The sequence below is a fragment of the Myotis myotis genome, unplaced genomic scaffold, assembly GCF_014108235.1.
Source record: "Myotis myotis isolate mMyoMyo1 unplaced genomic scaffold, mMyoMyo1.p scaffold_m19_p_29, whole genome shotgun sequence".
Taxonomy (NCBI): Eukaryota; Metazoa; Chordata; class Mammalia; order Chiroptera; family Vespertilionidae; genus Myotis; species Myotis myotis.
The window spans coordinates 2,211,841-2,236,918 of record NW_023416334.1 but is presented as its reverse complement, the minus strand read 5'-3'; the positions used below and the strand labels follow the sequence as shown (position 1 = coordinate 2,236,918).

At 53.4% G+C, this 25,078-nt stretch overlaps 1 protein-coding gene across 4 annotated transcripts; it reads right to left on the bottom strand.

Annotated features, from left to right (window-relative positions):
- Positions 1-557: 557 nt before the first annotated feature.
- Positions 558-22,868, bottom strand: ALDH3A2 (aldehyde dehydrogenase 3 family member A2). 4 transcript variants are annotated; one of them, XM_036296325.1, is made up of 12 exons: positions 22,748-22,868; positions 22,394-22,552; positions 19,647-19,878; positions 18,913-18,998; positions 16,458-16,666; positions 14,932-15,049; positions 10,154-10,295; positions 8,500-8,666; positions 7,238-7,337; positions 5,344-5,579; positions 4,488-4,590; positions 558-2,008 (listed from the first exon to the last, which is right to left on the bottom strand). In XM_036296325.1, exons 2-11 carry the CDS (start codon positions 22,544-22,546, stop codon positions 4,525-4,527), a joined length of 1,509 nt encoding a protein of 502 aa, XP_036152218.1. In that variant the 5' UTR covers positions 22,547-22,552; positions 22,748-22,868; the 3' UTR covers positions 558-2,008; positions 4,488-4,524. The 4 variants fall into 4 exon arrangements, with proteins under 4 accessions (XP_036152218.1, XP_036152217.1, XP_036152219.1 ...); XM_036296324.1 differs by having other exon boundaries at positions 22,740-22,866; XM_036296326.1 differs by lacking the exon at positions 4,488-4,590 and having other exon boundaries at positions 22,740-22,866.
- Positions 22,869-25,078: the final 2,210 nt, after the last annotated feature.

Below are 25,078 nucleotides of genomic sequence, written 5' to 3'. Positions count from 1 at the left end.
GAAATCTGGGGCAGGAATAGGGACAGAGACCATATCCATTTATTATAAATTACAACAGCCCAGAGGATGTAGTTGGAAAAAAACTGTTTACTACGAAGGTATTTTAAAAAACAAAAACCAGCCCTAGCTGGTTTGGCTCAGTGGATCGAGCATCAGCCTGTGGACTGAAAGGTCCCAGGTTCGACTCCGGCCAAGGGCATGTGCCTGGGTTGCGGGCACATCCTCAGTAGGGGGTGTGCAGGAGGCAGCTGATCGATGTTTCTCTCTCATCAATGTTTCTAACTCTCTATCCCTCTCTCTTCCTCTCTGTAAAAAATCAGTAAAATATATATTTAAAAAACAAAACAAAAAAAACCAACAAAAACCAAACTACAAAGGGCAGAAAGCCTCCTCAGCTAGAAGTTAACGAGGCGCTGCATGGCTTAGAGGAAGCAGAGACACCGCCTTCGGGAAAGACAAAATACGTACTTATCGTTGGAGAAAATGTATGATCAAAGAATTCTGCCCAAAGATCATGTCTGAGGTTCCACTCTAAGAATGTTATGGAAATCATACCATTTCATCAAATATAATGGTTTATTTTGAAGCGGAATGTACTAGTAGACAAGCCAATAATTTAGTTTAACTAGAAATTATAATTACAATTTACTAAATGAAAATGCCATTTTGAAATTATGATTATTCTATAGTTACAGTTTAAGCAGCTTTTTCCTAAACCAGTGTAGTGATGAATTCCTGACGCCTCATTCTGTGATAAAGACATACTTCAGACCGTCTTCAAGGAACGAACTCACCCAACAAAGCAGATTACACATTCCATAGTGAATTACATTCTCTCGTCGGGTGGGCGGAGTCTGTTTCAAATTGGGGGAAGGTGGGCTCAGGCCGCCAGTCCCCAGCAGGCCCCACGGGGAGCCCGCTCTCCTCTGGGCTCCTCTTGAGCACATTCCCCAGCGGGCGGCTGCTTGGCCCTCCATCCCCTCAGCCTGGCCAACTGCTACGGTGTCGAGTCCTCCTGCAGGTTTCTCCAAAGGACCACCCCAAGGCCCTGAGCATCCAAGGCCTCTTGTCCCCCACAGACAGGAAATGGGTTCCCCACAAGGGGCCTCTCTGCAGCTTAAAGAAGTGAAACTTCCTTGCATTGTTGCTAGAGAATAAACAACGTAAAGATCTGCCCCTGGAAAACCACTAACTTGCAATGTCAGGGCCCTGACAGAGGGTAAGGATTGTAAGTACAGCACTCCTACTACTACGTTTGAAAATGCCAGTTAGGTTTTGCAAGATGTAGGATCTGTAACGCCTACACCGTGAGAGTGACAGGTGACACCCGAATGAAACGGGCACTGTCTTCCCGGAAGTCCTAGGGTTCACAGGATGCTTCGGGGTTACCGTCACAATAAGCCTCCGTGGCAGGGACAAGAGATGCCACAACCAAACACAAGGCAGGACGGTGAATGGACAAGAACGGAGGAGCACCACTGGTCTGATGGGCGGGCCAACTCGTGGAGGTCAGGTCCACAAGTCCCAAGGGGTGAACAAGGGACAGGGACCCCTCTCCCCGAGTTCTAGAGCCGGGGAAAATCCATCCTCATCTCTCCGGACTGAACTCTTGAAAGTTTCCAGAGTGATGGAGGCAACAGCAGGGACAGGGCGGGGTGTCCCATGTCCCATGAATGGGGGTAGGCGGTCCTGGGCGGGCCTGAGGCTCCTCCGAGCTCCCAGGGGATGCAGGGGTAGCTCCAGACATTCTCCTTCCCCGGCCCCAACCCGGGAAGCACAGTCGAGAGTGGGTTCTGAGTGTCCTCAGGGGGGAATGCTGGGATTTGGCTGAAATGCAAGTTGCATTCGTGGCGCTTGGCAATGACGTCAGGGTGGAGTACAGGGCTGCGTGTTCTCTTTCCATTTGGTAGGATGCTAAACCTATGGCTTCATGAACTACTTCACAGAGGAATGATTCGGTGGGGGCAGCGAGGGGGCTGAGCAGGGCCACGCTTCAGTAGTACACAGCCTGCAGAGGAGAGAGAGACCAGGTTACCAGCCAGCCCTGGGGCGGGAGCCGAGGATGCCCCCTCCAAACGCGCTCCATCAAAGGCCGCGTATCCCTCAGGGTCTAAGTGCGGTGTGAACTGGGTCAAGATTATGCTCTTCCCCCAACACTTGTAACCACACAGGTTGGTGCCGGCGGCGGCACCCTGTTCCAGGCCAGTGGGACAGCCCTGGCCTAGAGACGGGAGCTGAAAATGCTTATTTACTGTCCTCGCATTGCGAGCAGCCGCTACATGACATCGAGAACTGCTGACAGCTGCAGTACCACTAAAGCTTCACCATGGGCGGGAGCGTGGCTCGTTAAAGCGTCATCCCCATACAGAAAGGCTGAGGGCTTGCTCCCCGGTCAGGGCACATACAAGAAATCAACCAATGAACGCATAAGTAGGTGGAATAACAAACGATGTTTCTCTCTCTCTCTCTCTCTCCCTTTAAAAATTAATTTAAAACACGATTAAAATTCCAAAGTCCTACTAACTCCAAGCCATGCTGTGAGGCTGAAGAAGTGCTGCCACACGCCTTAGAGTTCAACTGTCATATGTAATTTCCAGAGGCCGGAGGACACTTACCAACGCCAGCCTCTGTACCCCTGACCCTTACGCGCCCTCCGCAAGGCTTCCCGCAGCTCAGACTGCGCTTCACTGGAGCTTTGTGCACTTGTACGCGTGTGTTCCAATGTCTACAGAGAACTGCCCGAGGCTCCGAAAGCTCTTTGGAGATAAGCACTCACGCTTTCCGTTTCCCATTTACTGATAAGTGTTTCTGACCCACCCTGGCCTCACGGCTCAGGTGGTTGGAGCACCGTCCTGACTCCAAACGTTGTGGGTTTGATCCCGGTCGGTGTGTGTGTGAGGCAACCAAACGATGTTTCTCTCTCACATTGATGTTTCTGTCTCTCCCTCCCTCTCCCTTCCTCTCTCTCTCAAATCAGTAAAAACATATCCTTGGGAGAGGATTTTTAAAGAAGTGTTTTAAATCCATCCTAATTCTAGCAAAATGAATACAATCACATCCACACATAATTATAATAAAGATTCCTCAAGTAAATGACCAATATAGGCTCGGTCATTTATTTACAATAAAAGGTGATTTAAAAAAAAAAGGATACAAGCTCAGAGAGAATAGCAGAGAAGCAGCTAAGAGGAAAAGAAAACCAAATCTTTCCATAGTCTCACTGAATTCAACCAACCTGAACAGCTAGCACACAGCTCACAGGACTGAGCCCTGAGAGGTGGAGCTGGAAGGGACCTGGGAAGCCTGATGCCTCCCCTGCCTACAGGCGAGGATGCTGAGGCCTAAGGAAAGGCCTTGCCCAACGTCATAATTAGGCTAATCTCAAAGCCAGGGATCAAAGCCACATTATACATATATATAGATTGATTTCAGAGAGGAAGGGAGGGGAGAGAGAGAGAAACATCAATGATGAGAGAGAATCATTGGTCGGCTGCCTCCTGCACACACTCTACTGGGGATTGAGCCCTGACCGGGAAGTGAACTGTGGCCTCCGGGTTCATAGGTCGATGCTCACGCACGGAGCCACGCCGCCGGGTGCAGCTACGCACTGTTACACGGCCCTGCTTCTCCAGACCCGAATGCGGAGCCTTCCTGAGAGTATGGCAGGCCCGAGAGCAGTCAGCCGGGACCTCCAAATTGCCACGAGGCTACGAAGTCCCAGCCCAGGCCAGGAGCTGCAGCTGAGAGGGGCAGCAAGCCGCCCCAGGCTGCTGCCGCCAGAGAGCTGCTCCCGGCACGCTGGGGCCGCAGGAAGGCGAACAATGGAAGGCCCTGAGCTGCACACGCCGGGTGCTGCCATGAATCCTAAAGTCACATTTTAAAACCAAACAACTCAAAACAAAACTAAAAGTGACTGAGGGATTCTTAGAAGATTCTCAAATTATCAAACAAAGCGTTCGGTGTCTAAAGCGACTGCAGGTCTACCTGGCTGGCGGTCCGGTTCCGGAGCGTGGAGGGATGGGGAGAGGAAGGGGCAGTGAGTGCCTGTCCTTCTGTAAAACTGATGCACCTTCATCCAGACCCAGCTAACCATCACCTCTACACTTTTTTAAAATATATTTTATTGATTGTTTACAGAGAGGAGGGAGAGAGATAGAGTTAGAAACATCGATGAGAGAGAAACATCAATCAGCTGCCTCCTGCACATCTCCTACTGGGGATGTGCCCGCAACCCAGGTACATGCCCTCGACCGGAATTGAACCTGGGACCTTTCAGTCCGCAGGCCGACGCTCTATCCACTGAGCCAAACCGGTTACGGCACCTCTACACTTTTTAAGATTCTAGCGACCCACCCTCACACACCCTTTTGAAATGTGGAAAAGTTAAGTTTTAACATCTGACACTCGGGCCAAAGTCTAAATCGAAGGCAAATGAACACTGTTTCTTCCACAGCCCCAGCCCGCTGCATAGAGAGAAGAAGTCCTACCTCACTCCCACAGACAGCTGGGTTCTGACACGTCCGCTCACACGGCTCCCTGGGCCGCCAGGAGGCCCATCGGGGCCTCCCTCCTCAGCACAGCCCGGTGTTTCTGAGAAAACCCAAATGACCTCACATGCAACTGGGATCTCCGATTCCACCAAAGCCCTGCTGCTTTGGAACAGCACAGACACACACACGCTATACCCACAGCACCTCGAGCTCTGCCGCTCCCCCAGCCTGCTCCTCACAGGCGAGTCCCTTCAATGCCCAGAACCACTGCCTGCCCTCCCACCCCAGCTCGCACCGGCTCGCCCCTCAAGGACACAAACTGCCTTGGGAGGCGGCAGTCAGGGCCTCTCAGCAAGCCCGTGTCTATGTCGCTGTCACCAAGAGAATCGTTGTATGGGAGTCAAATAGGGAGAAAAAGCACCCAGACCTCCCTCAGCGGTCACTTCCCCACCACCACCGCCACCAGAGCTCCTCCTCCCTCTCAGGCACATTCACCAACAAAACTGAAACCGAGGCCCCAGAGCAAAGCACCAGAGGGTCGGGGGGCTCAGAACTCGGCCAGGCGGTCCTCGTGGCGTGAAGTCTGAGACCAGAGGTCGGCAACTGTGCCGCAGGCCGTGGGCTCTGTGGCCTCGAGTCTCAGCACAACAGCAGCCAGGGGCCAAGCCAGCGAGGGCGTGGCTGTGCCCCCACCTTTTTGCAAAAACAGGAGGCTGGCCAGCAGGCTGTGTGGCCCACCGCCTTCATCTGAGCCAGAGTTCATGAAAAGATCCCAGGAGCCCCCCAGGCAACAGGAGCGCAGCTGGCGGCCACCCAGGCAGGACCTGATGCCGGCACGCGCCGCGGGACTTACCTTGACCAGCACAGCGGCCACAATGCCCAAGACGGCGAGGAGCAGGAGACCGAGTTTTCCTTTGCTGAATCGTTTCAAAATGAAGAATTTTGCCCAATCCACCTTTGACTGGCTGTTGGGGGGATATCTGAGTTTGTTAGCACTTTCTCTCTTTAAACTTTTCAATAAACAGGGACGCTGGTGAGAAAAAGTATCGAAACTATGTTTTCCGTGATAAGCTCCCATCCCACTGGAACCTGAAAGACAGGAACAGACCGCGGTTGTGCTGCAGGCGGCACTGCCTCGGACCGGCTCCACCTCTGGGCCGGCGCCAGGGGCTCCTCTCAGGACACTCTTCCCAGCGTCCCCACCAGGCGGGCCTCCCTATAGAACAGGACGCTCCCCAAGAGGAGGGCAGGTGGGCAGCTCCCCGGCAGGGCTCTCAGGACGCCAGGGACAGTGCTGTGCGGCCTCTGACCTCACTCACCACCCCGCACAGTGCTAAGTGCATCACCCCGAGTCCGGAGGGGAGGGAGCCCGCAAGGGCGGGGACTGCCCGAGGTGAAAACGCAAGGCCAGGATGGAGCCCAGACCGGCACGTGGCTCCGCTCCACAGCCCTACGCACCCACCGGCTGCCTCCAAGCTCCCAGAAGGCACCCAAGACCAGGGCGACAGGTGACACCGCTGGGTGGCGACAGGCAAGTGTCAGTCTCTGCCTCTCAAAAGCCATGCTCTCGGCCAGTTTTCATGTCTCAAATCTACTGTGTGTGCTGGACAGACACGTGTACGGGACCGTGGCACAGGCCATCACGTGTGCGGGACCGTGGCGCAGGCCACCACGTGTGCGGGACCGTGGCGCAGGCCACCACGTGTGCGGGACCGTGGCGCAGGCCACCACGTGTGCGGGACCGTGGCGCAGCCCAGACACCCAGTGCCGGGAGGCAGTTCACTGGTCCATCACTTAGATGGCAGCTGAAGCGGCAAGGAAATCTGGCAACATGGATCAAAAGGTCAGCATTTTGAAAAGAACTTGAAAGACATCAGCAGAGGCTATCTCTAGCCAGTGGGTTATGGGTAATCTGAGTTTGTTTCTTTGGGCTCCTCTATCTTTCCCGAGTTTTCTTACTAAGCCATTTGGGGGGAAGGTTTGTTTTGTTACAAAGAAGAGCATCTGGTCAATGGTGCCAAATGCACCCAGTCAGACAGGACTGAGCCCGTCACTGGATCAGCGCTTAGCGGCCCTGTGGCCTCGCAGGGCGCCACGGGATCCTGCGGGCATGGAGGAACCAGACACAACGGCGTCTACTCTAATCCTTGAAGGTTGTGGGCAGTGAGACCACATAACTACAGCCCAAATCTCACTAACCATCCTTTCCTTCATTCACCACCTCCCTCCACACCCAAACACTCCAATCCATCAGCAGATCATGTTGCTCGACCCCCAAGAGATCCCTCCCTCCTTAAATAGAAAGTTAAGTCAGTCCTCCCAGGTGTGAAAGAGGCCGGTAGGTCACAGCCCAGAGGGAGCCACAGGCTGTGCCCCAGAGCGCCACCGAGGTGAGTGCCCAGGGGACAGCTCAGGGCGAGCAGCCTGGCACTGTGCTCCTGGCATTCTCCTCTGCCACTCACTACCTCCCTAACCAAGATGGAGGGACCTGACTGCTGGCTCCAAAATCCCCTAAATGTGGGAGAAGGACAATCAACACGTAAAGCAACAAAAGGAACAACATAATTGGAGGCCGTGGCAGGTGCTACTCAGGATGAAAGGTGGTGGCAGGACAGAGAGGAGCCCCAGCAGAGGGCCCGGAGGGAGCAGGAAGAGGACTTGCCACCGGGCGCCGGGCACCGGGAGGGCGCTCAGAGAGGACCACCCGCGGGAAGCGCGGCGGCTGGGGGCGGCGCGGGGACACTCACCCACGCCTCCGAAGGGCAGGGAGCTGAGCGTGAAGTGCATGATCACGTCGTTGACCGTGACACCCCCGCTGGACGTGCAGTCAATCATCCGCCGGACGAGCTGAGGGACAGAGCGAGGTCAGAGGCTGGGTCAGCGCTTCAGGCTGCACGCGGGCATGGGGGAGCCGCGCTTCACCTCCAATAGGACTCGGGGAGCCCCTGCTCTTCTCAAACCATGAGCCCATACAGGAGAGGCGCCCGCACAGGGCAGACAGCAAACGTGACCCCTATTGAACTTGGCAGGCGCACGGCTAGCACTTCACGGAGGCAGCCCCGAATCGCCCTTCGAGCTGGACCCCCAAAATGGCAGCGAAGCCTTTTTAACAATAAGGGAGGGTCCGGTCTCTACTCTGGTTTTTTAAACTGTTACTACTTCTCCACCTCTGCTTTAAGTTACAGAGTATGACTTCTAGATATCATTTAGCTTTCATGAAATGCAACAAATATGTAAGACTTAGCACCCAGTTTCTGAAGAAATGGTGTCCTAAGACCTGAGTGGGGATAGTGAGACCTGACGGGTCAGTGCCACGTCACCCGGGAGCCGACCGGCCCGGGCGCTTCACCGGAAACGCCGCGGGGACTGCGCACAGGCCACCCACCGAGCGCACCTGCCCGGGACCTGAGCTTCCAGGCCGCATCGCCACTACGGCCTCTGAGATGTCAGGCCTGCGTGTGGCCAGCCCGCTCTTCACGCAGCCCGCACACCGTCTCCCCGCACCCGAGCGCTGCACCAGGAACGCCTCAGACCTCGACCGCCGGCTCCATCAGCCTCTGGACCCCGCGTGCCCACCTCGAGGCCCCTGCCCCTCAGCAGCAGCCAGTCCCCTTGTAATGCACGTGGGCAAGCCACTCAGAAAAGGGGTGCGGCTGCCCAGGCTGGGGTCACACGTGCAGTGCTCACCTGCCGGACGGCAAGCGAGGCGGACAGCTCTCGCCAGCGCTCAGCAAGGAGGAGCTAAAGACATCGCACCACCTCCCAGCAGCCAGAGACTGCTGCCCCCCAGCCCTGGGCAGCGGCACAGAAAAGCTTCTAATGCCGCCCCCTGAGGCTCCCAATTACGGTGGAGATCTACCCCCAGGGGGCAGGCAGTCACCACAGCCCCAGCTTCCTGAGAAGAGGTGGTGGGTCCTAGTATCACACAAAATACACCACTGGCTCTGCTGCCAAAGGGCCCCGGACTTACAATAGTGGCTGTGAGTGTGCTGCGCTCTGTAACGTTTACCTTGTTGTTATGAGAAAACACATAGAAAGCCAATGGCTTTTCGCGGTCATTGATGAACTTTATGGCTTCATCTGCATTCTTCACAGGCACTATTGGAAGAATTGGTCCAAAAATTTCTTCTTGCATCACCTTGGTTTCAGGATCAACGTCAGTAAGTATTGTTGGGGCTGAAAACAAAATAAGCAAATGAAAATGTTACAGGAGACAGAGATGCAACCCCCCCCCCCCGCCCCCCGTTTCAGCAGGCCACCTCGCCATCCCTTCCCTCCCCCAAGGACCCGCCCGGGAAAGCCCCGAGTATGGGACCAGCCTGTGCTAACTGAATGTCTGCAAGCACCTGACTCGGGGTCACCATGCAAACCAAGAGAAAGAGCTGTGCCTGGATGCATCCTGCTCATGTTTAACCCTGGTCACAGCACACGCCTAACAGGAGGCTGTGTGCACAGCTCCGGGAGCACAGAGAGCCCCTCTGGGTCACATCAACACTTCTTACAAGTGTTTTCCTGCAGTCTCATTGACCTGCATTCCATTCGGTTACACGTTAAGAAAACATACTTAAATGGCCAAGATTCCCTCGCCCTCAGCTCAGTGCTCCATCCACTGCGGGCAGGGGCACAGGGAGGCACTGTGGACGCGGAAGGAGCTGGGCGAGCACCCCAGCCTCCTGGCGCATCAGCACACCCCAGGGACCTGTCACACGCTGGACGGTCAACTACGAAGGAAGCACCTGACGGCAGCGACTGTGCGCCTCCCTGACTCCTCGTCTCTGACCAGGTTCTGCCAGCACTCAGGGGTGTCCATGTGCACCCCCATCCATGCTCCCCCGAGTCAGAGAACGGGTTCGGTGTGGGTGTCCACCCTCCTCGCATAGCCATGAGCTCAGATCAGGTGACCCTGACTCCGGGTCAGAGGAAAGCTCCTGACCAGTCTGAGCTAATCATGAATGACTGTCCCCCTGGCCACTGATTAGCCGGGGACGGGCAAGTCAACAGGCTGAGGATGGAAGACAGAAAGACCAACCACGGGGCTTCCCGAGGTATTACTGAGCCACTGAATTCACAGGCGGCACTCAGCTGCTCCTTATCCTAGAACAGTCTTCCTGATGGGTTGAGCCGTGTGAGTTTTCAGTGGGTTTTGTAATGCGCAGCATCCTACCTGATAAGAGCAGAAAAGCTGGTCCGGGCAGCTTTTTTGCCAACTCAATGTGTCATTCCTCTGTTATATGTTACTTTGGAAAAGGTGCTTAAAATTCAAAACTAATACAGATTTATGGCAGAAAATAAAAGCCACAGAAAGTGAACAAATAATGTCAAGCATGACAGATCAAAAAATAATTTCTGCGAAAGTGTTGCCAGTGGCTAGTTGTGGAATGATGGCTCAGCTACGTCTTTGAGCTGTTTTTCCAGGCGTAAACTGGAAGTAATTACAGAGTTCTGCTTCTCGGGGCAGTTAGGAAGAAAAATATGCGTCAATACAGAAAAGCCAGTGCAACACATGTGGTACAGTTAAACGTGAGTGTGTGTGTGTGTGTGTGATCATCCATACAGCTTACCCGAAGCAGCATTTAAGCTTATTTTACACTAAATATCTGTTTGCTTAGTGTCAGTAAACACTGTCCAGCTGCCCTCTCCCGTGAGGAAGGGGCTCCCCTCACCGATGTAGCGGGTGGCCTCATCCGTCTCCCCACCAAAGGCGATCTTCTGTCCCTCGAGCAGACTCAGGAGCCTCTTAAAGTGACGAAGATTGATGATCCTTTCATAATCAGGAGATTCTTTTATATTTTCTCCATAAAATTCCTATTTAAAACAACAGTGTTTAACTGTCACAAAAGACCCATATTTCAACTTCTTTTTTTTTTTTTTAATTAAATCTTTACTGTTCAGATTATTACATTTGTTCCTCTTTTTTTCCCCCCATAACTCCCCTCCTCCCAGCTCCCGCCCCACCCTCCGCCCTTACTCCCCACCCACTGTCCTCATTCATAGGTGCACGATTTTTGTCCAGTCTCTTCCCGCATCTCCCACACCCCTTTCCCCCACAAGAATAGTCAGTCCATTCCCTTTCTATGTCCCTGATTCTATTATGATCACCAGATTATTTATTCACTTGATTCTTAGATTCACTTGTTGATAGATGCATGTTTGTTGTTCATAATTTGTATCTTTACCTTTTTCTTCTTCTTCCTCTTCTCAAAGGATACCTTTCAGCATTTCATATAATCCTGGTTTGGTGGTGATGAACTCCTTTAGCTTTTCCTTATCTGTGAAGCTCTTTACCTGACCTTCCGTTCTGAATGATAGCTTTGCTGGATAAAGTAATCTTGGTTGTAGGTTCTTGGTATTCATCACTTTGAATATTTCTTGCCATTCCCTTCTGGCCTGCAAAGTTTCTGTTGAGAAATCAGCTGACAGTCGTATGGGTATTCCCTTGTAGGTAACTGGGTTTCTTTCTCTTGCTGCTTTTAAGATTCTCTCTTTGTCTTTTGCTCTTGGCATTTTAATTATGATGTGTCTTGGTGTGGTCCTCTTTGGATTCCTTTTGTTTGGGGTTCTCTGCGCTTCCTGGACCTGTAGGTCTATTTCTTTCACCAGGTGGGGGAAGTTTTCTGTCATTATTTCTTTAAATAGGTTTTCAATATCTTGCTCTCTCTCATCCTCTGGCACCCCTATAATTCTGATGTTGGTGCGCTTGAAGTTGTCCCAGAGGCTCCTTACACTATCTTCATATTTTCGGATTCTTTTTTCATTTTGCTTTTCCAGTTGGGTGTTTTTTGCTTCTTCGCATTTCGAATCTTTGACTTGATTCTTGCGCTCCTCTGGTCTGCTGTTGGATGTCTGTATAATATTCTTTATTTCAGTCAGTGTATGCTTAATTTCTAGTTGGTTCTTTATCACAACATCGAGGGTCTCATTAGATTTCTTGAGGATCTCACTACATTTATCGGCGGTCTCACCAGTCTTTTCGAGGGCCTTACTAAGTTTATCGGCAGCTTCTAGACAGTTCTTAAGAGACCTTAAAAGTGTGGTTCTGAACTCAATATCCTCCATTGACAGTTGTGTCCTGTTTCTTTGTCTCCGAATTTTTTATGCTTTCTTGGTGCACCCCCTAGTGGTCTTTGTCTGCAGTCTTGTTGCCTTTAAGCCTTGATTGATGTCGGCAATACCAGGGTGATTTGACCTCCAGGCTAACTGGCTATGAGAGTCTGCTGTGTCTGTAGTGGGAGGGCTTCTGTGCTGGATCTCTAGGGCGGTGCTAATCTAGCTTTTGCCTGAGGCTATCCGGCAAATGGCGCTGCGCAGGGCTTGGGCGGGGCGGGTCCCCGGGGATCTACAGGGCGGGCGGAACAAGCAGTTATGGCGACTCTCAGTTCCTTCCCCAGGGGCTCTGCCTCTCAGAGCCCCAGCAATGGCTGCAAACCTCGGAGAGAAAGCTGCCTTCGAGTTCCGACCGAAGCCAGACAGTCCCGTTTCTCCCGTTTGAGTCTCGGTCCCCAGAGACTCGCCCGGATCTGGAGCTCAGAGTCTGAAACTCCCTCCCGATTGAAAACAACAACCGCGCCCTCCGCCGCCAGCCTGCTCCGCGCGCACTCCGCACCTGAGTATTTCACTTCAGCACTGCGCCTCCTCTGAGTCTGGGTATGATATTCTCTTTCCTCCTAGGTGTAGAATTTCCACTCAGCCAGCCTTCCCGTGGTTCTGGGTGATGTCTGTTCTGTCCTTTAGTTATATCTCTGAAGTGGTTGTTTGAGGCAGCGATCTCTGGCGTTAACCTATGCCGCCATCTTGGTTTCTCCCCCTCAACTTCTTTAAAAGTACAAAATCCACTCATGCTCAGAAATCGACCTGGTTTTATATCATCACATCTCCCCCCACCAAGTGCTTTAATGGTACTGACTGTTCCCAACTTTGAGGGTTCAACTTTAGGTCTTTTGACTTTTTGACGGCACAAAAGTGACACAACTTGAGCAGAAAGTGTACTTGGAACTTTGACCTTTTCCCGGGCCAGTGAGGTGCGGTGTGCACTAGCTCCGGCTGGGCAGCGGCAGCGGGTGGCTGTGCCCAAGAGCAGGCTAATGTGAGTGCTGAGCGAGTTTAAGCTCCGCCGCCCGAGGCGAGGATGGTCAGCAGGTTAGGTGCCAAACCAACTTCCACTTATATTTCCAACTTATAATGGCTTCATCAGACGTCACCCGCTGCAAGTCACGGAGAATCTGCCATCGAGGCACATCCAGGCCTCTTGGCATGTCAAGGACAGGAGTTCAAGCAGCTGCACACGCTTGTCATTCTCCACGGTCTCCGGGTCAGAGGGATCTCGGGCGTCTGCCTGTGGGCCGAGCCCGAGCAGGGGCCGCGAGAGCGGGTAGAAGGTCTTGCTCCATCTGAGGACCCTGCTTCCCTATGGCTGTGGCTGCTCCCTGCACGGAGCTGTGGCTGCAGCAGAGACCCCAGGACCTGCAAAGCCTAGAATATTTACCATCCAGCCCTCTGCATGCAGGTGGCTGAGCTGTGTGCTTTTCCATCGTTTTCCATGTTCTCTAGACGGGCATTCCCACCCGTCACAGATGACAGGGCAACCACTCAGATCAAAATACAGCCCGGTCAACTGAACAAGGCAAAAACCTCTAAGGCCATAGAATCAATATTTATTATGTAAAACAAACACGAAATGACTGAATTGCTGCGTCACTTCAAAGCCTCACGACAGCTCTCAGCTTACTCTCAAGCAAAATGAGCACTGCTGCCCACCTGCACACACAGCTCAGGTCTGGGCAAGACTCTCTGGCAAGGAGCGGCCACACCTTCCTTCCCGCTCAGGCGGGCACTTCCTAAACTCCAAGGGACCCCAGGAGACTTGCAACCAGGGGACCCCTGAACCTGTCTCCAAGGCCCCTTTTCCCTGACTCCCCAGACAGCCAGAGCAGCCCGGCCTAGGCTCTCCTGCTGCTGCCTCTCTCCTAAGCGCCCCTTGTTTCACTGCCCCAGCTTCCATAAACGTCCTCTCAAATCAGACAAACCAACCCGCCCCCAAACAAACAAAAATCATCCCAGCAGCTTGCTGACATGTATGTTCCTGTCCCCCCCAACCCCCCCGTGCCACCAACCACGGTTTTCCATGCTGGTGGCACCTTAGACCAACTGAGCCACAGCTGGAGGGTGAGGACCGGGAACTGTTCCTACATGGCTCCCTGGGGACCTCAGTTGAGAACTGTGCTCAGACAATAAATGTCTCAAAGCCCACGGGGTCTTACTCCTTTGAAGCCAAGTTCGCCACCATTCTCAACAAAGCACAACTTCCGATTCTCAAGGACTCATCGTCTCACAGGGATTTTTAATCCCCTCTTTGCCATCTCACATTCCCCGAGTCTGGCCAACGCTCCTTTCATTTTCTCCTCGTCTGGCTCCATCTTCCGTCCCATCACTTCTGTCCAAGCCCCTTGGCACCTGAGGCCCAGTGGCCCTGCCTGGGGCACTGCACTTCCCTAAATTCCTGGGGTACAGGTCAGTTCTCGGATCGTAAGCGGTGCTCTCTGTTCTTGACCCTTCTGTTCAGTGCTCAGTTAGCACCTGTCAAGTGAACGACTGTTCCAGTAATTTCTCCCACCCAGGGGGCTTAGTGACCCCTCCCACTGGGGAACTCGTCACACTGGTCTATCCCATTCCTTTCTTCAATCCAAATCATGTGTTTCTTCAAGGCACTGAGGACACTCCCATACAGCCTTCCTTGATTTCCTTGCTAGAGATCTTTACTTTAAATACCTGGAAGACCAATAACCATGTCAAGAACATACTAGAAGTAGGTGGTTGATTAACTCACTCCTCCAAACACTCTACATACACAACCACCGGCAACCTTAATTAGCATGACCACTATGCCACCTGATTACAAAAGCCTGGCAACATTCTCTCAAAACCACACACATAGTTATTTACCTGTGTGCAGCAAGCGTTTTTAAAACATGCAATACCCGACTATTTAGTCAGGGGCACTGACCTCTCTCCCTTTAGCCTTTCAGATAAAAAAATGACAGCAGCCAACACAACAGCCGTCCAGTGTGAACGAATCAAAACTATACCTATTTTTTTCATCAAATTGGGGAAAAAAATAGTTTTTGGTGTGCCGCAGAACTTCAGTAATTCGTTTGTGCGCCATGAGATGAAAAAGGCTGAAACTGCTCTTTTAAAGCATGTACCACAACTAACCAGTTCATCCATCAACAAATCAATTAGACAAGTGGACGCAACACCAACCCACCCTCCCTCCCGGCAGGCTCTCCACGGAAAGGGAGCGTTTTTAATTGGCCGGGAAGTTAACGTAGTCACACAGACTACTGGGATTTTCCCGGGGAAGGGAGGGCATAAGGGTGCTGCCTGCAAACAGCTGATCTGACCCATCTTCATGAAACCAGCCGAGTCAGACATGTTACACACTCACCTTCACGGTTTCCTTAATCTTCTGCACGATTTGACTCTGGAGAGATGGTTCGCAGAGAACGTAGTCGGGAGCAATGCAGGTTTGACCGCAGTTCATGTACTTCCCCCAGGCTATGCGTCTGAAGGGGAAAAGCCCAGAGCCACGGGAGTAAGTCTACTCTTCATTTGTTACATCTTTTGTGCTGTTTGAATGTTTTCAACTAACACGTGTGCAAACACTTACTTGGTAATCTTTTGTTGTTGTTGTTAATCCTAACCAGAGGATATTTTTTTCCATTGATTTTTAGAGAACGTGGAAAGGAAGGAGAGTGGGAGGAGAGAGAGAAACATCGATGTGAGAGAGACACATCGATTGATTGCCTCCATGCACGCGCCCCAACCAGGGCCAGGGATCGAACCTGCAACCCAGGTACCTGCCCTTGACTGGGAATCGAACCTGTGACCCTTCCATGCGCAGGCTGATGCTCTAACCACTGAGCCACCAGCCAGGGCATTTGACCATCTTTATAAAAATAAAAATATTTTAAGAATTTGTCTCTAAATCAGCTGGCTGGAACTTGGAGTGCATTTTCCAACTGATGTGAAGTGCTCTAAGGAACGGGGAAATTCTCATGCCAACTCACGGGGAACAGTCCTTGGCGCGCAGAGAAACCACTGCCTGCTACAGGAAAGAGAGAAGTAGCCTCTCCACCCTCTTCCTCCCCCACTCCAGCCAAAAAGACATGAGGGATGGCAGGAGTTCCACACAGGCTCTGCCCTCCTGGCTGCGGCTTTAGTCCTGCTGGCAGGATGCTCAGGCACGCAGAACAGCAGCCACTCCCCTTGAAAGCTGTGCCCATGGATGGGTCAAAGTCTGGGACACGAACATTCTCCAACTGAGGGTCCCATATTCTGGCAAAAAAGCAGACTTCTGCTGACGAAGGCAGCCCGGACCCCAGTGAAGCCTCATTACCTCCCCCTGGCTCCGTGTCTCTGAGGGAGAGGACCCACACCACCCTGAGCACACAGCCTCTGGGTTTTGGTCCTTCCTGCTAGCGAAACCTGAGTTAGCAGAGAGAACCTGACACCTTTTGTTTTCTAGTTCCCAGATGCAAAATGCTAATCTAAGTTAAAAGATAAGTAATACTGGTTTTATCAACAAAGGAACTCAGCTAAGAAATGGACAGAATGCCCTTTCTGTTGGGAATGTCAGCATTGATTAGGCACACACAATACTTCGGATTACCTACTTCCTGGATCACCGACCAGCAAGAAAGTAGAATTTCTTGTAGATCTATAATCTCAGTACAGAAGACCCCTCCCGTGACTTCTAGGGAGTGAGGCCTACTGTGCATCGCTGCTGGCAGTGGCCGGAGGAGACAGTTTGTGCAAGGATTCTGTTACCCATGAGGACATCAACCACCAAAGCTTCATGTCTCTCGGGGCAAGCAAGAGGCGTAGGGTTCCAGTGCAAAGAGGATACATCAACCTGTTAGGAAAAGTCCCCTCTGTGCTGGGAAAGCCCCCCTGACCAGGGAGCCAGCTCACCGGCAGGCGACGTCCAGGTCACAATCTTTGTCGATGTAGCACGGACTCTTCCCGCCCAGCTCCAGCGTCACAGGGGTCAGGTGCTTGGCAGCAGCTGCCATGACAATTTTCCCCACCGCAGTGCTTCCGGTGTAGAGAATGTGGTCGAACCGCTGCTTCAGGAGCTCGGTGGTTTCCTCAACACCACCCTTCACCATGACATACAGGTCCTTAAAGAAAGAAAAACAGCTTTGGCCGGTGTGGCTCAGCTGGCTGGGCGTTGGTCTACCCACCTCAAAGCTGCCAGTTCAATTCCCAGTCAGGGCTCGAACCCCCGCCCCCGCCCCCCGGGGCTGGGGGGGGGGGCACGCAGGCAGCAGCTGATCAATGTTTCTCTCCCTCTCCCTTCCTCTCTCTAAATTCAATTTTTTAAAAATCTTTAAAAAAAAAGAAAGACAAACATTTGCATTGCCAAATTAATCCAATTGCCTAACGAGCAGTTCCTTCAACATGGACATATAACATTCAGTAAAACCAAGGCTGGAGACCAGCCCTGTGAGGACAGAAGAGGGAGCAGAGGGAGGACAAGGGTGGGACAGACTCCAGTGGCACCTGGGAACCATCGCCCACAGTGGCACTGACCGGAGAGTGCAGTGTTTTCTACATGAGCTCAGCAGTGAAGACACAGAAGAGCAAATGGCTGCACTTGGCCAGGGAAATGTATAAGACGGGGACTGTGCAAGTTGAGGATTTAGGTGAGAAAAAGTGGCTGCTACGAATGACTGTGGAACAGGCCCCATTAATGTCTGAACCTGAACATTCCCCTCCACAGCACAGCGCAGGGCTAGCCCATGGCAGGAACCAAGGAACTGCCTGCTGAGGACTGCGATAAAAGCGCAGCAGGCGGGACCCTCGCTCTGAAGTCAGACCTGACCGACTCCTTGCTCTGTGACTTACTAGCTTACGTGTTTTTGGCAATTGCCTCGTCTGTTACTGGGAGAAGTCCCACGGCTTTGGGCTGAGCCCTTGCAGGACGGGGCTGTCATCGGCACTACTACGGAAGAAGTGCATTTGGAAAAGCGACATGAAGGGCAACGACAGAGGACAGATGGCGAGGAAGACGGAGGGAGATGTGTCCAGAACATGCTGAGGTGCTGGCATGAAGTAAAAGTTGGTTTGTGGACCTCATGTTTCCACTCATTAGGTCTCCTGCTAATTAGGAGGGCTAATTAGTCCTCATTCACTTCAGAGTTCAGCTGCCCGACTGTTTCGTTTTTGTTTTGTTTTTTTAATATATTTTATTGATTTTTTACAGAGAGGAAGGGAGAGAGATAGATAGTTAGAAACATCGATGGGAGAGAAACATCAGTCAGCTGCCCCCTGCCCACCCCCCACTGGGGAGGTGCCCGCAACCCAGGTACATGCCCCTGACTGGAATCGAACCCGGGACCTTTCAGTCCGCAGGCCGACGCTCCATCCACCGAGCAAAACCGGTTTTGGCCCGACTGTTTTGTTTTAACTTGCGTATGGCTTACTCTATAGAGCATGTGTGATCGATGCCCCAGCAGCGAAGTGAGGCAGGGTGGGCATTACTATGCCCATCTGGACGGTCAGAAAGTGAAGCATTTACCCCTGCTGAGGGGCGAAGCAGGCCCTGCAACCTCTGTCCTCTGGTTCCTAATCCTACTCAACCCACGACATCTCTCTGTTTTCACCATCCTTCGGAGCTAGATAACCACAGCTATTAGAACAAACCTGTTCTGTGGTTAAGACAACAAAGAACAATATTACTCCAAGGGCCGGAGTTAGATTATAAATCCACGTGGACAACTACAAGTGTGATATTTCCAAGTTGCCTCCCAAAGGCAGTCAAATGAGGGCTCCTTCCTGCAGCCATTCCACGCAGAACTCAACAGTGCCAGCTCCGTGACGCTGGCGGGAGGACCTCCGACTCGAACAGGGACGAAGCAGCTGTGGTCGGGAGCGCATCTCCCCTATTCAACGCGGACACTCTTAAATGCCAGCACTAACCTGAGGGACAGCTCTGGTTTGGGAGGCCATTTCCTCCCTGTAGCTTCATGCCACAAACAGGCCCGTTTTAAAGCGAAGTGTTCTTATATAGTCACACTCCATTAAGAGACGGTCAGAACCCAGCGCTGTGCTAGTCCCTCATTAAATAATTCACCAACTGAACACACCTAAAACCCCGTTAGAGCAAACAAATGCCAAAGGCAGAAGAGGATCTGTAAGTAGCAGGGGTGCCCATGAAGCCATTGGCTCAAATGTACTGCATAAATACAATAGCTGAGCTGTTCTAAGTGTTTTTTGGAGCCAACTTCTTTTATTAAGCCAACTGTTGGAGGCTTAAGGAAAGTGCAAACTGATCCCCAGCCATCCATGACATGACTGGAAGAGAGGTCAAATGGGCGTTTCCCACAACAAAGAGATGTTCTGAAGACGGCCAAGGCATTCTTACCTGGTCCAAGTACTGGGGGAGGAGCTTAGCCAAGATGTTGGCTGTATTTTCACTGAGTTCAGAAGGCTTGATAATCACAGCATTTCCTAAATAAAGCAAAAAGCAGAACAGTATCATCTAATACTTGATTAAATTTTTAATAGCTACCAAAATGGTGTTCATGCAGGCAGTACAGGCTAAGGACGCCATTATTTCTGCTGCTCCTAATTCTGTTCTTCCCCCTGAGCCCAAGAACTTGTCTCAGTTTCTCTTTTCCAATGCTAACTTTCTAGTTCTCATTGTCTTCCGATCACTCACCACCCCCACTCCTCTATCTTCCAATCATTTTTCTCCTACTCCCACGCCTGGACTTTCTTCTCTGCCCTGGAATTATTGGGCAAACAGGCCTTGTCAACATAAAGCTGCCATTCTGGATCCTGCAGAAATGAGACCTTAATCTCTTGGCATTTACTATAAACCCAGGCCAGCATTGCTCCCATAGCCCTTATCTGAATGAAGAAATGGCCAGACAGAATCAAATGGTTCATCCACCGCCACAGCTGGCAACTGAAACCATATTAGAATATGGAGTCCTGACTCCAATTCCACTCACGCCTTTATATTCTTAAATTCTCTTGGTGTAAACCAAGGCGTTCCATCAAAGCTAACGTACTTAATTAGCCACCATCCTTAATTTATAATCAAGGAGAATAGGACCCTCTGAAAAGGTATAAAGACATAAGCTGACATCAGACCTGCAGCAATGGCTCCTATCAGTGGCTGCATGGTGAGAACGAAGGGGTAGTTCCAAGCCCCTATAATCAGGACGACCCCCAGAGGCTCTGGCTGGATGTAGGCCTCATCCATCATGGTGAGCAGGTTCTTCTTGGCTGGCTTAGCAGTAATCCACTCAGGAAGCTGCTCCAGCACGAGGTCAACTTCCCCATGAATGGTAATGACTTCCTGGCTGTATGCATTCAGCTCACTCTGTCAGGAGAGTCACAGTAAACCTTGCATAAGCACGACACACTCAACCCCGAGTGTCAGAAACTTCAGGCCAGGCACACCTGCAGGGCACACTGGCATGATCAGACCAGCTGGCTTGCCATTCAGATGCCTTGTGCACCTCCAAGCTGTCAGACCTGCTAACTCCCTCTCTAATAGACTCAATCCCTCTAAAACCTCTTTACTCACCCAAGGCATTTAAAACCAGGCTTAAACATTACCTTCAGGATGAATTCCCTGATTAATAACGGCTTGCCTTGATCACACTTTATAAACCATAGCAATTATGCTTTTGACCTGCATCTTAATATTTCACCTTAATACAGTAGTTTATAATTATTCTCATATTTTATCTGTGTATATTTTGTCTCTCAAATTTAAAACTCTCGAGGGCAAGGAAGTTACTGTATTTCTTTAGTAATCACACACACACACACACACACACACACACACACATACACACACTCTCTCTCTCTAGAGGCCCGGTGCATGAATTCATGCATGGGTGGGGTCTGGCCAGCCTGCCCCGATAGGGGCCATCAGGGCTGGGCCAGGCCAGCTTGGGGGAGGGATGCAGGATGTTGGCCATCTGGCCCTGACCCTGATTGGGGTGGAGGGGCCGATTGGTGGCTGGGCCGGCGGGGGGAGGGACTGAAGGAGATTGGGGGGGCGCCAATCAGGGCACCGATTGGGCCAGTTGGCTGCCGCAGTGTGTGTCATAGCGACTGGTCATTCTGTCATTCCAGTTGCTTGATATATATATATATTTTAGAGGCCCAATGCATGAAATTCATGCATCAAGGGGCTCGGCCCTCGCAGCCCCGCCCACTGGTCATCTGTGAAGGTCATTCCACTGTCCAGTCTAATTAGCGTATTAGTTCTTTATTATAGAGGATATATATACATATACATATACATATACATACACACACATACACACACACACACACACACACACTAGAGGCCCTGCGGGGGAGGGTCCCTCAGTGTGGCCTGTGCCCTCTCGCAGTCTGGGACCCCTCGCTCCTAACCACCCGCCTGCTTGCTGCTCCTCAGTGCTGCTGCGGAGGCAGAAGAGGCTCCCACCACCACCTCTGTGCTCGCCAGCTGTGAGCCCAGCTTCTGGCTGAGTGGCGGTCTCCCTGTGGGAGCACACTGACCACCAGGGGCAGTTCCTGCTGAGCGTCTGACCCCTGGTGTTCAGTGTGTACCATAGCAACCGGTTGTTCTGGTCATTCCGCCTTAACGGTTGCTTAGGCTTTTATTATATAGACTAGAGGCCAGTGCACAACATTCGTGCACTGTGGGGGGGGGTGCCTCAGCTCGGCCTGTGTCCTCTCGCACTCTGGTACCCCTTGGGGGATGTCTGACCTCCAGTGTGGAGCAGGCCTAAGCCAGCAGTTGGACATCCCCTGAGGGGTCCTTAGTGCTGCCGCTCCTGCATTGAGCATCTGCCCCCTGGTGGTCAGTGCACGTCATAGAGACCAGTGGTTCTGCTGTTCGATCAATTTGCATATTAGGATTTTATTATATAGGAAGATAGATTCACACAAACATTTCATGCTTGTAGAATAAATGATTCAGACTTTTTTGAAATCTTAATTAGTCCATCTTGTTTATTTGATGCCACAGCCCTTCACCTAAAGCACACTAAAGGGAATTTTATATTTCCTGTTGTTACTACTACTAAGATACTACTACCCTGCAAAATAATCTTTTGGGGGAAGTAAGGGAGAGGGAGACTCACAAAGCCAGAGCAAAATCTTGTTCCCTGTGGAATAAACATAAAAAGTAAAAACATAAAGGGGGAGGTGGGTAGGAGATATCTGTAATACAATCAACAATTCAGAAAAAGTAAAACCAAAATGACAATATTATTAGAAAACACAGGGGGATATATGTATGCCCTAAGCACTACCCTAACCTTGCTACTCAAAGCTTGGTTCCAAAACAGGCGCCTGGTGTCACCTGGGAGCTTATTAGAAACTCGGACTCTCAGACCCGCCTCCAGACGTTCAGAGCCTTAGTCTGCATTTTCAGGAGGTCCCCAGGGGTCGCCAGTGCGCCAGCTGGAGGAGCACTGACCTAAAACGCAGCCGTGGATGAAAATTTAAGTGCAACAACGGCAACCAATAGACCTCTTTCTTCAAAAGAACCAGTAAACAAAGTTAAAAGGTAAGAAACAGACTCGGAGAAAAATATCTGCAATGTATTACGCCGACAAATGACCGAAATCCAGGATATAAAAAAGTTCCTAGGGAAAAGGACCATAAATGCCATAGAAAAACAGGCAAAACTATAAACTGGCAATTCACGAACAGAAGCCAGAAAGCACACGCACTCCTGTGTCTGCAAAGCGCCCGCGGGGCTGTCCGAGCAGGGGCGGTCGGGAGAGGGGGGCACCTTCTGCGCCCCCCGCCCCGCCGGAGCCGACCCTGTCCCTGACCCTGTCCCTGTCCCCGTCCCCGTCCCCGCCCCCGCCCCGGCGCCCGCGCACCTTGCTCAGGTCCGCGGCGATGGCCGCCAGGATGTCCCGCTCGCGCTCCTGCACCATCCTGCGCAGCGCCTCGAGCTGCTGCAGCCGGAACCTCAGGGGTCGCGACCGGCCGCTCTGGAAAGCGTCACGCACCCGCTGGACCAGGCGCTCCATGGCTCCCTGCGGCGAGGAGAGAGGGGGTCAGGGGGTCGGGGCCGCCCCGCTTCCTCCCGGTTCGCCCCCCCCCCGCCCCCCCGCCCCCCCCCCCCCCCGCCCCCCTCCCCCCCCCCTCCCCCCCGCCCCCCTCCCCCCCGCCCCCCCTCCCCCCCCTCCCCCGTTCCCCTCCGCGGTGGACCCCGGGCCGCACCCACTCACTCCGCCCGACGCGTCCTCTGCACCCGCCGCTCCGGGCTGCCGGCCGCCGCCGGGCCGGCTCCACCCCGAGCCGCGCGCCTATTGGTCCGGGCGGGACGCGTGACCCCGCCGGAGGCCCCGCCCACCGCCCACCGCCCACGCCGGGAGCTGACCCGGGCGGGTGTGGGTTTGGATGCGGCCTCCCGACCGGACGGGTGGTGGCGGGGGGATCCGGAGCGGCCTGGGTGCCGGTGGGATGGGGGGAGCGGGCGGGGCGCCGGAGGGGGAGCGGGGCGGGGCGCTCGCGGGAGGCCGGAGGCGCTGGCGCGGCCCCCGCGGCGGAGAGTGGATGCGCCGCCCGCGGGGCCGATCCCGCCCCCTCCCCGCCGGCCGCGGGCGGGCGGAGCTCGGTGCCCTGCGGGCTGCGGACGCCCGCGGGCCTGGCCGGGGAGAGGTCACCCTGCCCGCGCCGCCCTCCGCTCCTTCCCGTCCCCCCTTAAGGCGAGCTCCGCGGGGAGGCGCCGCCCGCTCTGCCTCCGAGTTGGACCCAGAGCAGCCTCGGCCCCCTGGCTGCAGGCCCGGCGCGGCCTCCGGAGACGCGGCCTCGCCCTTCCTCCCCGCGCGTCTCCCCGGCCGCACGCGGAGGCCGGGCGCCCCGGGGCCTGGCCCAGCCCCTCCGCGTCCCCAGGGTGGCGGTGGGGGAGGCTGTGGGCCCCCCCTGGAGCCGCACCCTTTTCCCGAGACCCCGAGGGGCGCGTCCATCCGCACCTCATTCGTCTGTTTGATCTTACAAGAGGCATCTCCACGTGAACTTAGACACAAACGCAGCCTCGAGCGGGGTGCCTCCTGTGCCCACGTGCCCCGGCCAGAGCCCCGGAGCCATCCAAAGCAGCTGGAACCAGCCGCCTGCCCGGGCCCCAGGCCCGAGCACCCTCCGCCGGGCGCGCACCGCACCCTCCTGGCCTCCCTGTACGACTCTGGACTCCGGCTCTCCGCTCCGCACCTGCCAGCCTGTGTGCTGCCCGGCACCCCCTGCCCCAGCGGATTAACCGCTGCCCAGGCTCTCACATCCCCGGCTTCTAACGAAGGAGGCGCGAGCGGGAAATGAGGCAGGAAGGGGGGGGGGGGGGTTCCTTTTGCTCCTGGAGTCAGTGTGTGGCCCCTTCCTAGAAGCAGTGAGGCGGTGCCTCCTGACCCGCAGTGCCCGCCGTGGGCAGGATGGCACACCCGGGAAGTGGAGGGTGGCGGTGACAGCGTCTCCAGATGGCACCGGAGCGGGGGGTGGCTCGTGGGTTCCAGCAGGGGAGTGTGGCAGCTCCGGTCGGTACCACCTGTCTTCCTCTGCCATTCATGGCTCCTAAAGTCCCCGCTGCCTGAAAGAACCGAGTGATTCTCTTCCTGGCGGGATCCAGGTTGGAACAGCTTGCTCTCAGTAATCCTTCCGAAGGCGCCTTGACCGTGCGCCTTCCCTGCTCCCAGCTTTCCGTGGCTTACTCTGTCGTTTAGGTAGAATAAACCCCCAGCCGCACCGCATGCCCCAAGCCCTGTCTGTGGTGGCCCCAGCTCCCCTCCAGCCTCATTTTGTATTTCCCTCGCAGTTGGAGGGTTTCCTTGCTGCTCGCTGAGCACTAACTGCATGGCCCTCGGGGCTTCTGCACTCTGCGGCTCGCTCCGCCGAGGGCTCGCTAACCTCAGTTCAGTCTCTGCTCACATGCTGCGTCCTTGAAGAAGCCTTCGACCACCGTGTCTAAAGTAGCGGCTTTAAATTCCACCTGTGGCCTGCTACTCGGTCCCTGGTCGCGTTTTAGTTTATTTGTTTCTGTCTGTCATCCCCACTGAAAGTCTTAAAAGTCAGGGACTTTTTCATGTTCACTGTAATACCAGTGTTTATTATAGAGCCTGGCCAGTAGTAGGCACTCAATAAATCATTGAAAGCATGAACAGTAAACTATCAAACACTCTAGTCTGGGTGTCCTGGCGCTCTCCGCTGTTGTGGCTTCCTCAACAGCCTGTAACACGGGCTCACGGAGATTCCCGAGGAAGGGAGGAAGGAAGAAAATTGGCACGGACACCAACACTTTACCTCTACTTTTACTCTGTGTTCTTTCAGAAAAGAAAAAGGGGGGGGGGGGAGGACAGTCCGGCGGGAGTGCCATGGCTAAATGGGAGACTGCCGGTGAGCAATCTTCTGACATCACAGGGAAAAGCTGTAGCCTCCACACACCAAGTCTTTAAAGCAACGCCATACCAGCTGCGAGGGTGGCCTGTGCACAGCTATCCAGAACTGTGGAGCAACGTTTTAAATTAGCTCAAAGTTCACCACAGTTTTCCCAATTATCTTTTCAATCTGAT

Excerpts from the sequence above, each read along its gene's own strand:
- ALDH3A2 (XM_036296325.1), bottom strand. The coding sequence starts at position 22,546 with ATGGAGCGCCTGGTCCAGCGGGTGCGTGACGCTTTCCAGAGCGGCCGG. Across the intron at positions 10,296-14,931 it reads AGATTAAGGAAACCGTGAAG|GAATTTTATGGAGAAAATAT; the intron begins GTGAGTGTGTAA and ends TGTTTTAAATAG. Across the intron at positions 4,591-5,343 it reads TGGCCGCTGTGCTGGTCAAG|AAACACCGGGCTGTGCTGAG; the intron begins GTAAGTCCCGCG and ends GGGTTTTCTCAG.